At 34.2% G+C, this 12,245-nt stretch overlaps 1 protein-coding gene across 1 annotated transcript; it reads left to right on the plus strand.

Annotated features, from left to right (window-relative positions):
• The first annotated feature begins 1,255 nt into the window (after positions 1-1,255).
• Positions 1,256-11,966, plus strand: LOC100806141 (DExH-box ATP-dependent RNA helicase DExH3). Its single transcript, XM_003524302.5, has 19 exons — positions 1,256-1,666; positions 1,742-1,896; positions 1,972-2,059; positions 2,496-2,741; positions 3,266-3,361; positions 4,598-4,786; positions 4,888-5,047; positions 5,118-5,248; positions 5,694-5,867; positions 5,959-6,231; positions 6,741-6,935; positions 7,672-7,875; positions 8,037-8,106; positions 8,256-8,404; positions 8,809-9,117; positions 10,105-10,164; positions 10,280-10,432; positions 10,551-10,661; positions 10,790-11,966. The coding sequence occupies exons 1-19, from the start codon at positions 1,355-1,357 to the stop codon at positions 11,255-11,257; spliced, it is 3,543 nt and encodes a 1,180-aa protein (XP_003524350.1). The 5' UTR covers positions 1,256-1,354; the 3' UTR covers positions 11,258-11,966.
• The last annotated feature ends 279 nt before the right edge of the window (positions 11,967-12,245 follow it).

Raw genomic sequence — 12,245 nt, forward strand, 5'->3', positions numbered from 1 at the left:
ATAAAGAAAACTTTCATTTTTCTAAGTTTTTACTTTAAAAAATTTTAATTTTGCTTATTACTATAATTTAAAATGAAAAATTGTATAAATAATATCAAATAAGAAATTCTAACTTTTCCAGTAAAAAAAGAAATTCTAACTTTTGTGATAGTTTAGAATTTTCTATTACTTAGTGATTTTAAATAAATTAAAATAACATAATAATAAATATAAATTTTCATATTAAAACCAAAATATTTGATTTAATAACCATTATTATTATATATCTTAAATCAAAATTCATTGAAAAAATCGAGTAATAATAAATAGAATGAGAAAAAAACTTTTTTTTACTCATATTGTGGGTAAAAATAATAAACAACTTATTTCTATTTAAGGGTGTGGCATGTTTAGCAATTTTCTTAATATAAAATAGGCTTAAATCCAATTTTGATCCTCTATTTTACTCAATTCATAATTTTGATCCATTCGTTTTTAACTAAAGATATTTAAATCCTTTGTTTTAAAAAAATTGTGACTTTAGTTCTCTTTTTTAAAATAAAAACATTTGATACTTTTATTTTAGAAAATTTATAATTTTACTCAATTCTTAATTTTATCTATATTTTATTTTTTTAATTGATATTGTTAAACTCTAAATCTAATGTATGCATTTAAGGTATCATAAAATTTTAATTAATTATAATATAAGAAATAAAACATAAATAAAATTAAAAATTAGATCAAAATTGTATTTTTTAAAATTATGGGACCAAAATTATGAATTTTATAAAATAAAAGAACCAAACAATTTCTATAAAATATGTGAATTAAAATTGTAAAATTTGAAAAATAAAAAGACCAAACATTTTTATTTTAAATTAAATAAAAATATTATAAATAAAATAAAATAAAATAAACCAAAATTACATTCAAAGAGATTATATTATTTGCTAATCATGTTATATCATGATTAATTGCGTAACTCAATTATCAACCTAGAAAAAGAAGTTAATCCTTGATTTAAATTTGTCTTGGAAAAATTATGTATATTTTTATCTTGACTCAGAAGCTAGTTATGGTACAAGAAAATTTTGTATATTAAAAAAATTAAACATGAGTACTTTTGCTTAATAAATCGTTTTCCATGCTAACGTAGTAGGCTCTTATGCGTTTGTACACTTATATCTTAGTATAAAGTATAAACTAATAAAAAAATTACTTTAATTTTGATTTTTGATTTTACATTTTTTTATGTAACATAAGAAATAACAAAAGATAAGAAATAAACAGCGCGGGGGTTAGGGATGCAAAAGTGCGTCTCTCAAGGCTGAACTGAAGCTTTGTTTCAGTCTGAGGCTCAGCAGTCATCAGCATGCCTATGACCTATTCCGGCATATTTCAGGGCTTCATCAGATTCAAAGCCACGTCGCGGCTTCGTTCCGCTCCTCTCAGACATTCTCTTCCCTCCATTTCATCCGCTCCTTTTCACCGCACCGCCATTCGCCTCCGCCACCACTCCTGCTCCGCCGCGCTTCAAGTCGTCAAGAACACGCGCCAGAGGACCTTCAAGTTTCCGTTTTGGCACCAACGCAGCTCCACCTATGGTCGTTTCGCCTACCAGGACGTCTCCAGTGACGAATCCGATGTCGAATTCGCGTCTTCTCCCTCTCACAACCAACAACTGGTTCCTCACTTTCCATTCCTTTAACCTCACTTGCTTCTATTCCTTCATTTTTAATGTGTTGATTATTATTGTTAGGGTGATTCAACTCACGAGAACATTGACGATTGGAGATGGAAGCTCACCATGCTTATGCGCAACAAAGACGAACAAGAAGCGGTGTCCAGGGAGAAGAAGGACCGTCGCGATTTCGAGCAACTTTCCACTTTAGCTACCAGGATGGGTTTGTATAGGTAGCTATCCTATTTTCGCTTTAGTGTGCATTTCGTTCATTTGTTAGATTTTATCAATGAATTTTACTTTTGCAGCCGGCAGTATGCAAGAGTTGTTGTGTTTAGCAAGGCGCCTTTGCCAAACTACCGCCCTGATTTGGATGATAAGCGTCCACAAAGAGAGGTATTTATTGCTTTTCGATAACTTGATTAACTGAATGAATTGGGCGAACCGACAGTTTTGGGTGAAGAAAACCACTTTTAGAGGATTCCTTTCCTTGCCTTATCCAACAATGTAATTGGGCGTCAAGTTTTAGAATTACAGTTTTAGACGTGATAGTGACGGTGATGGTGGGAATGGGGGAAGGGGGGTCCTTACTGCAATTAAAAGTGAAAACAGAAAACATATTCTCAAATCAAACAGTTCCTTAGTGTCCCAATTTCAATACCAATCCCCATGTTAAATTTTGAGCATAATGCCAAGCACCGAACATTGCTAGTAGTTGTCAACAGATAACAGCTTTCTTTACAGTTTTAATACTATAAAATTGCGATATTTGGTAAATTCTCTATCTTCTATACCATGTAGCCTAATTGACTTTTTTTCCTGTCTCGTTCAGGTAGTCTTACCACTTGGTGTTCATAAAGAAGTAGACGCTCATCTCCTTGCCCATCTTTCACAAAAGGCTAGAAACAAGTGGGATTTTATGGAAGATTCCTTGCATAACTCAAGTGATTCTAGAAGCATTCCAGCCAATGAAAGAATGTATGAACAGCCAGAGCCCGTGACCCATAATAGTGTTGTCAAGGAGAAAATCCTTCAACGAAAAAGTTTGCAACTGCATCATCAGCAACAGGATTGGCAGGTTTGTTTGCCTTCCTAGTCTGAAGTGCATTTCATTTGCTGTTATAGTCTCAGCTGGCATTTCAGCAATTTTTTATTTGAGTATATTGACCTTAGTCCCATTCATTGTGTGGGTGAAAATTTATGAAAGCTATAAATTGTAAAAAATTTGTAGTGCAGCCACGTTTCTTGTGCATATATATAGCATTGTAAATTTTTAAAAATGGACATATGGCTCAACCTTGATCTTTATCGCAACACTTGTATCTTTTAATTTGGTAATACATTTTTGATAAATAACAAAGCTATTGACAAATTAAATTAATTATGGTAATATGGTTTTGTTTGATTGCTGATAAATGGGCAATGATTGAATAGTCCACATTTTGATAGTTATATTTCAGGTTATTTGGCTTCTGACATTGATACATCATGATGGAAGCTGTTTATTGATCTTTTCTAGCAATGAAATTTTCTGTACTTAGATGTCCTTTGTTGTTATTTTATCCTTTAAAGAAGTTGTAACAGATGCTGGTTTATCTATAGGAGTCTCCTGAAGGGCAAAAGATGCTTGAATTTCGTAGAAGTCTTCCTGCTTTCAAAGAGAAGGATGCATTTCTGAGAGTTATTTCACAGAGTCAGGTGAAAAGGGAAAAATGGTGCCCTCTGTGATTTCTAATTTATTACTTCTTTCCTTCAATGATTTGTTTATACTTCTACAAAAGAAAAAAAAAAGGCTTGATGCTTGTGTATGATCCTTTATATAAGATACAACTGTATAATTTATAGTTTCTTATGAATAGAGTCAATTTTCCTTACACTTGAAAGACACTGTTGATTGTAGATAAATCAGGATATTATCATCTTAAACGAAGATTATATGGTTTACTAACATTGGTTATACCTCAACTGCTATTATTTTAATGTACTATTTTCATAGTGTGAGGGTGAGCCTTTGTGCAACGATAAGGTTGCTATCTTTTGTAACTTGGAGGTCACAAGTTCAAATCTTGGAAGCAGTCCCTGTTTGATTGGGTAGGGCTGCATACATGCACTAATGTCTTGCAAAACAAAAATTAATAGCGAGAGCAAATTCAAAAATAAACGTGAAGTAAATACTATTAAAATTAATAAATACATATTAACTTAAATATAACTCTAATCTAATATGATAAATTTGCATAAAATATTATTCAGAATGTTAAGTTTGCATATAATAATTCCAAAGACAGCAGTGGTGCACTCCATAGCAGCACTCAAATATTTTTTCAAAAAGAAGTATTGAAGATTAACCGGTCTACATGTAAATTGGCTGGTTCATGTCATCTGACCTCCAGTTCGACTGTTGTTTAATCACTGGGTTGGGGATGGACCGAACTGGTCAGTGGACCAGTTCCCGGTTGAACCTTTCAGAGCGACCGGTCCAGTTCAGTATTCTTAACTAACCCTCAGGCTGATCAACTCAATCACCCTTTTAGTTTTAGTGGGCAGCACATCATGTTGTATGACATTACACTTTGAAATATGTGAAACTTTTGCATGAACTAGATTACATGCTTATTTAATCAAGTGGGCACATGAAAGATTAGGGTGAAGGAAAAGTTAAAGGTTTTGAAATACTTCAAGCTAAATAGTCCCAATAAAAAATTAAAGGACACACATGGAGAGAGAATATGACACTTTGTATGCCAATGCTCATATTTTTATATAATTTATAAGTATAATCCTATAGTTTCTAAAGGAAATAATAATTTTTAAAGGGTAACATAAATGGTAATATTTTCTTTTGCAAATTTATTTCTTGTCAAGACTATGAGTCTCAATATGTTTGTGATGAATGAAAATTTATATTAAGTGGTATCATAAATGAAATTGCAGGTCGTCGTTGTCTCAGGTGAAACTGGTTGTGGTAAGACCACACAACTTCCTCAATACATATTAGAATCTGAGATTGAAGCTGCACGTGGAGCTGTATGTAACATAATCTGTACTCAGCCTAGAAGAATATCTGCTATGTCTGTTTCTGAAAGAGTTGCAGCAGAGCGTGGGGAGAAATTGGGAGAATCTGTTAGTCTGTGGACCTTTTCCACTTGCTGATGCTTGACGTACTTTAGCTTATATTTATGTTCATTAACTTAAATTATTTTGCTTGTTTTCCCTTCTGAAAGGTTGGATACAAAGTTCGCCTGGAGGGTATGAAAGGGAGAGATACTCGTCTTCTTTTTTGCACCACAGGTGTATTATTGCGGAGATTGCTTGTGGATAGGAATTTAAAAGGTGTAACTCATGTTATTGTTGATGAAATTCATGAACGTGGAATGAATGAAGGTAGCTAAATAATTGTTTTATTCCAATTTTCTATTTTATATGATACTTACCACTGGTTTTCACATGTCAGATTTTCTTCTCATTGTCTTGAAGGAACTTCTCCATCATCGTCCTGATTTGAGGTTGATTTTGATGAGTGCAACCTTAAATGCTGAGCTATTTTCTTCATACTTTAATGGTGCTCCAACTATGCATATTCCTGTAAGTTCAGGATACTCATTTCTGTAATCTGAGTTGAAGTTCAGTTGCTGTCACACTAATATGTTTTATCATATCATCCCATTTCCACAGTTGGAATATTTGTTCTGATTTTTTTGATGAACTTCTAAATGACCAATTATATGCCATTTTTATGGACATGGTGATTTTTATCTTGTGATAAGCGATTGTATAAGCTCTCAATAAGAAAGACTGTATTTTAGCAGTTCAGCCACTTAGTTGTTGACTGAAAAGCTTTGGTTGGTATTCTTTGGCATATTAACCTTTTATTGTAAATCGTAAACTAATAGACAGCTTAAAGCTATTTGTACAAGCAATTTCACGTTTTGTTGCTCTGGCAAATCGATATGCATTTGCTTACAGATAATATGAAAGATATGATAAACTTATTTTATTTTAATTTTCTGGGGACCTGTGCACTTTCTAGGGTTTTACATTTCCAGTTCGAGCACATTTTCTTGAGGACATTCTGGAAAGGACTGGATATCGATTGACACCGTATAATCAAATTGATGACTATGGTCAAGAAAAAACATGGAAAATGCAGAAGCAAGCTCAAGCTTTCAGAAAAAGAAAGAGCCACATTGCTTCTGCTGTTGAGGTACACAAGTTGAGCTGGAAAGCTTTTCCTTTTTCATTTTAGGTGTGTAATTTTTGGCTAATTCTGTTTGCTTCTCTCTGATTTTGCATAGGATGCTTTAGAAGTTGCAGAATTTAAGGGGTATAGCCTACGCACTCAAGATTCATTGTCCTGCTGGTACCCTGACTCAATTGGTTTTAACCTTATTGAACATGTGCTTTGCCATATTGTTAAGAATGAAAGGTCAGGTGCTGTTTTGGTTTTTATGACTGGTTGGGATGATATAACCTCTTTGAAGGATCAACTTCAAGCTCATCCTTTGTTGGGTGATCAGAGCCGAGTATTGCTTCTTGCATGCCACGGCTCCATGGCCAGCTCTGAGCAGGTGATCTTGCTAGTAAAGACTGATTAGCTTAGTAACCACAGTAGATAGTGCTTGTCAGTATATAGTTTACAATTGAATTCAAGCTATCTAATAGCTAATTTTGTCTTCAATAATAGTTCTGAAGTGATTGAAATTAAGTATATTCTGCTGAAAATGGGTGCTTCATTATTGGTTTCTGGGAACACTTCTTCAGTTTGCTCGAGAAAATGAAAGACATTCTAATATCAAAGTGAGAACAAGATTTCAGAAAGTATTTCAAACATGAATTTAACTTCTCCAGTTTTTCTATTTTCTGGTGATGAAATTTGCTGCAATAATTGATTATTTAAAGGAGCTAATGCAATTTTTTTCTTAGGGGAGGGGAGTTCCTTTCAATTTGAAGCAATTGAATTATATGCTGAATATAATAAATCACATCTCTATTTCACCATATATTTCTAGTCATATTTATGCATTTCAATAATGTATATAATAAATTTTGTTTTGTTCCCATTTTGCCTCTTCTGCAGAGGTTGATATTTGAAAATCCTGAAGGAGGGGTGAGGAAAATTGTTCTTGCAACTAACATGGCTGAGACTAGTATTACCATCAATGATGTTGTCTTTGTGGTTGACATTGGAAAAGCAAAAGAAACATCATATGATGCATTAAATAACACTCCTTGTTTGCTTCCATCTTGGATATCAAAAGCTGCTGCTCGGCAGGTATTTGTGATTGTTCAACTTAGTTTTGTGGATTTCGATTGTTTGAGAAATATTTTTTCTATTCCTTTTGAATGGAAGATAGTCCAACTAAAGGGGCTAGAGGAATACCGAATACCTAAGAAAACTTTTGCACAAACCATTAGAAGACCTTGCTCCAACTAGTTTTACTGGAAATTCAGTTCTGGATATAGCCAAATCATATAAGGCTTGGCTGTTGTTTCATTGGCAATATAGTTTTTTTAAATAAAGGGTGAAGTTTTTCCCATGTATAGAACTTGAGCTTATGTTATTAGGTTGATAACAAATATGAATGTTTAGATTGTGATTTGTCTTGTGTGATACACAATATATGTTGTTTTTCTTTATCTATATCTATATATCCAGATCAGAATGTCAACAATATTTGTGTAATCTATCTAGTCTTGTTAATGTGTGTGTGTGTGTGTGTGTGTATATATATATATATATATACTTTTAGATTGTAGTGGTGTGTCAATTAAAATTAGATGCTCATGCCCAGTACTTTGATGGATTTGTGAAATTGGACTGTGATTGGTTGCTCACATGTAATTGTAATTGCTATCAAGTTGACCTACATCTTTTAAGTAGTTAAACTACCATGTATGACTCCCTTGTTAATGTACAGCTTCATAATGTTTTCTTTCTCAAGATTATTCTTTTCTATTAAACATTTGGATTGCCTGATCACTTAGAAAGTTTTTCTTTGTTTTCTTAGAGAAGAGGAAGGGCTGGTCGTGTTCAACCTGGTGAATGCTACCATCTTTATCCCAGATGTGTTTATGATGCTTTTGCTGATTATCAATTGCCAGAGCTTTTGAGAACACCTTTGCAGTCCTTATGTCTGCAAATCAAAACTCTACAACTTGGAAGCATCTCTGAGTTTTTATCTAGAGCTCTACAGCCACCAGAGCCTCTATCGGTAAAATTCATTGAACATGCTTCTGGAACTTGCTTTCAAATATGATGGTTATTTAAATATATTTCCCATGAATTGTATGTCTTGAACTTGTGATATTCTGCATCCTACATCAGTGTTGTTTTATTCAGTTTGTTATGTTGTCAATTAATTTTATTCTGCAGGTTCAAAATGCTATTGAATATTTGAAGATTATTGGGGCCTTAGATGAGAATGAAAATTTAACAGTTTTAGGTAAAACAACTACTGCATCATGGTCTCTATTTCTCTTGCCATTTTTTATGAAAACAATTTTCTCTTGTCATTGGTTTTTCCAAGCCTTTATAATGTATTATTTTGATTTGTTCCAGAGCTACTGCTGATATTGAAATGTTAATTTTCAGGGCACAAATTGGCAATGCTTCCTGTGGAGCCCAAACTTGGCAAGATGCTCATTTTGGGAGCTATCTTCAAGTGTTTGGATCCCATAATGACTATTGTTGCTGGTCTTAGTGTAAGAGATCCATTTGTAATGCCGTCTGACAAGAAGGATGTAAGTTTTTGTTATGACCACTGCTGATATTTCCTCCTCCCTGACTTTTCTTTGTTTGCTGAACTTGGATGTTCCTCTTGATAGAAATGGTGGTGAATTTTATTAGTTTTGATGGTATCAAGTGAGACCAGTTATTTTCAAGAGTATTTATGACTGGAAGTAAACTATAACAAATTCATAGACCTATCAAGCATGCACTCTGTATTGGTTGATACTTGATACCATTGAATAAAGATGACTTCGTATTGATCTTTTTTCGGTGCTTACAATGGTTCATTTTTAATATTGAAAATGTCGGTGCTCTGCCTTCATTACTAGCCTGGATCATTTACATCATAATCAGTCTGTTAAGTAGAGAGGAGCCTGGCTTTTATTTAATTGTTTGCTGTCTATGTTTTATGTAGCTTGCAGAGTCTGCCAAAGCCCAATTTGCTGCTCGTGACTATAGTGATCATCTTGCACTCATCCGGGCTTATGATGGTTGGAGAGATGCTGAAGCGCAGCAAGCTGGTTACGAGTACTGTTGGCGAAATTTTCTTTCTTCTCAAACACTTAGGGCCATTGACTCTCTTCGAAAGCAATTCTTTTATTTGCTCAAAGATATTTGTCTGGTTAATAACAATTCTGAAACCTACAATACATGGAGTCATGAAGAGCATCTACTCCGAGCAGTCATCTGTGCGGGTTTGTTTCCCGGAATATCCTCTGTTGTGGTAATAAACTCTACTAGTCCTTTCAATTTGCGTGTTACTTCAATTTTTTACTTTTCACTTCTATTTATTTACTTTCTGGGTGTGTGCCCATCTATCTATTGCTTTGTCTTCAGAACCCATTTTCTATTTCTATTCATGGCATCTTCATGAAAGTAACATACCGGTGTAACACACACCCAAGGACATGAATGAACCACATGGGCTTACTTACAATTTTGCTCCCCTTTGTTTTGTTAAAGTTCAATTTTGTTTATTATTTCATATGCAACTAAGCTCTGTTTTTCAAAGTGATGCAATTAAGTCCCCTTAATGGTTTGTTGATATGACACTTTTCTAACAATGCAACATCATATCCTCTAAACCTTATCAACAATCAACAAAAGAATATCATTTCATCAAATCTAATGTTACATCAACAAAAATAGAAGAGTATTGCCATATCAAGTAGGATTAACCCCGGGGAGGTAACCATAACATTGCAATTAGGTGGATATAAATTGATATTTGTTAAATTTAGCTCTAACAAAATTGTAAATTGATCTTTCTACACTACCACCACATGTCACCCTCTTGATGCTTTTTTCCCGTCAAAATTGTTTTTTTTTTTTTTGCAACTTTTCTGTAAAAATGTTGACAATAACTTGGATACTAAAATTAGGATTACCAAAATTGTAAATTGATCTTTTCACACTACCTCTGCATGTCAGCCTCTTGATGCTTTATTCCCCGTCATATTTTTTGTAACTTTTTTGAAAAAAATGTTGGCAATAACTGGGATAGATTTTTTTTAGCCTCATGCTTCTGCATGGGGTTCTGTTCTATCAAGTAATACATGTATATTATTATATCTGTATGAGTGTACTTCGGTATGCAAATGTTAATCCCATCAAATTATGGAGGGAATATTGTCAAGTTTTATTTATAAAGATGTTGCAGTTTTATTGTGTAATTCTTTTTTTGTGAGGCTGTACAAATTTTGTTATGCAGAACAAAGATAAGTCAATAGCACTGAAAACAATGGAGGATGGTCAGGTTCTTTTGTATTCTGTAAGCTTCTCAAATATCTGATGTTTTTGATAATCCATCTATTCTTATTACCCAGTTTTAATTGGGGGAATATTTAATCCATTAAATTTTAAAAATTTGGTGCTGCATCATGTAGAGCTCTGTAAATGGTTGTGTACCCCGAATTCCATTCCCATGGTTAGTGTTTAATGAAAAGGTGAAAGTGAATTCAGTATTCCTTAGGGATTCAACTGGTATATCTGATTCAGTGCTTCTCTTATTTGGTGGGAATGTATCCAGAGGTGGACTAGTAAGTTCTTACCATATTTCCTCTTCACTTTTCCCCTGGATCTGTTGATCTTGACTGTATGTACTAGGTGTTTCCTTTTGGCTACTTATTGTGCTTTGGCATGTGATTCTTTTGACAGGATGGTCACCTGAAAATGTTGGGAGGGTATTTGGAGTTTTTCATGAAACCAGAATTAGCCAAGACTTACTTGAGCTTAAAGATGGGACTGGAAGAACTGATACAGAAAAAAGTAAGTTCAGTTCATACTTATCAATTTCTTCTGGAATTATTTATTTGTTTAGCCACATTCTTCCATCAATTTTCTGTTTCTCTTCCAAGTCCCTGAATATTTACTTTATGTTCTGCATGTTTTGCCAGCTTTTGGATCCCATGTTGGAAACACAATCGCATAGTGAACTTCTTTCAGCTGTTAGATTGTTGGTATCAGAGGACCATTGTGATGGGAGATTTGTCTTTGGTCGCCAGGTCCTACCACAATCAAAGAAGGAAACAAACTCCAAAACTGGTGGTGTAGCTGAGGAGAAAAATTATAAAAATCACCTTCAAGCATTCCTTAACAGGGCTGGACATGATTCACCAACTTACAAAACAAAGGAGCTGAAAAACAACCAATTTCGTTCTACTGTCATATTCAATGGGTTGAATTTTGTTGGTCAGCCATGCAGCAGCAAAAAGTTAGCAGAAAAATCTGCTGCTGCTGAGGCTCTTCTATGGTTAAAAGGGGATAGCCATTCGTCTGATGATATTGACCATGCATCAGTGCTTTTGAAAAAGAGCAACAAGAAAAGTAGGAAAAATTCGTTTAGCAGTGCTAAATGGAGTTGAGCTGCCTTTAAAAGCTTACCTTGGATAGATTTGTTAATAGCATTGTATACTAAGAAAAACTTGTCCAGTTGAAGGCTATGGTGCAATTGATTCAAGGATCTTTTCTGTCATTATTTCAACAGCGAGTGTACAGAGCTATTGAGGGAATATATGACAGGTACAGATCAGAGCCCGTGTTTTTGTAAAGAGTGATTGCATCCAGTTTATCTAGATTTGGGGCACAATTCAATACGAGTATTTCCACAATTGCTTTGGGCTAATTTGGCCCAGAGCAGAGAGATTGGCTGGCTGAGCAGCTTCGTACTTGCAAATGAATTCTTACAATAGAGGTATAAACAGAGCAAAGAATTGTATCCATATGCTGATGATGCTTTCTTTTTGCACTGCTCTTGCGGTAGATATACTTTTCAAGAGGATTCACCTGCAACAATTCATTGGGGGACAACACAATATCCATATGTAAGACCGGGTATTTTATGGAAGAGAATAGGGATATCTGCGTGATGTGGTAGTTGCTCAGGGAACGCATTTAAGTTAATCAAGCCTGCTGACATAGAATATATGTATTTAAGATCAATTTTACTCTCAAAAGCCTATTACGAGGCTTGTTAGTTGTTACAGCTGGGGTGGATTTTTTTTTTTTTTTTGGTACTAATGTTGTAAACTGGGGAGGTAATGTAATCCAATAAATTTCAGTCTGAGTAGAAAATCATTAGAATTGATTTAAAGTTATACTTTTTAGAACCTACAATCGTCTTGAGCGATAACTATTAGATACGATGGCGATGGGATTTCCTTATGACAGTGCATCAGTTCATCGTCTGATCAGAATAAGAAAGGAGTAGGAAGAGAGAAAGTGTAAAGAGTGGGAGAGGAGAGATCAGACGAAGTCTCTTTCAACCCAATACAAAGTAGTAACCCTTAGCCACCAAAATGATGCGTATCATCGTCTCCCACAGTGCCTCAAATTTTATGGACTTTGGATGGA

Source organism: Glycine max, chromosome 5 (assembly GCF_000004515.6).
Source record: "Glycine max cultivar Williams 82 chromosome 5, Glycine_max_v4.0, whole genome shotgun sequence".
Lineage (NCBI taxonomy): Eukaryota > Viridiplantae > Streptophyta > Magnoliopsida > Fabales > Fabaceae > Glycine > Glycine max.

Excerpts from the sequence above, each read along its gene's own strand:
- LOC100806141 (XM_003524302.5), top strand. The coding sequence starts at position 1,355 with ATGCCTATGACCTATTCCGGCATATTTCAGGGCTTCATCAGATTCAAA. Across the intron at positions 1,667-1,741 it reads CCTCTCACAACCAACAACTG|GGTGATTCAACTCACGAGAA; the intron begins GTTCCTCACTTT and ends TATTATTGTTAG. Across the intron at positions 1,897-1,971 it reads ACCAGGATGGGTTTGTATAG|CCGGCAGTATGCAAGAGTTG; the intron begins GTAGCTATCCTA and ends TTACTTTTGCAG.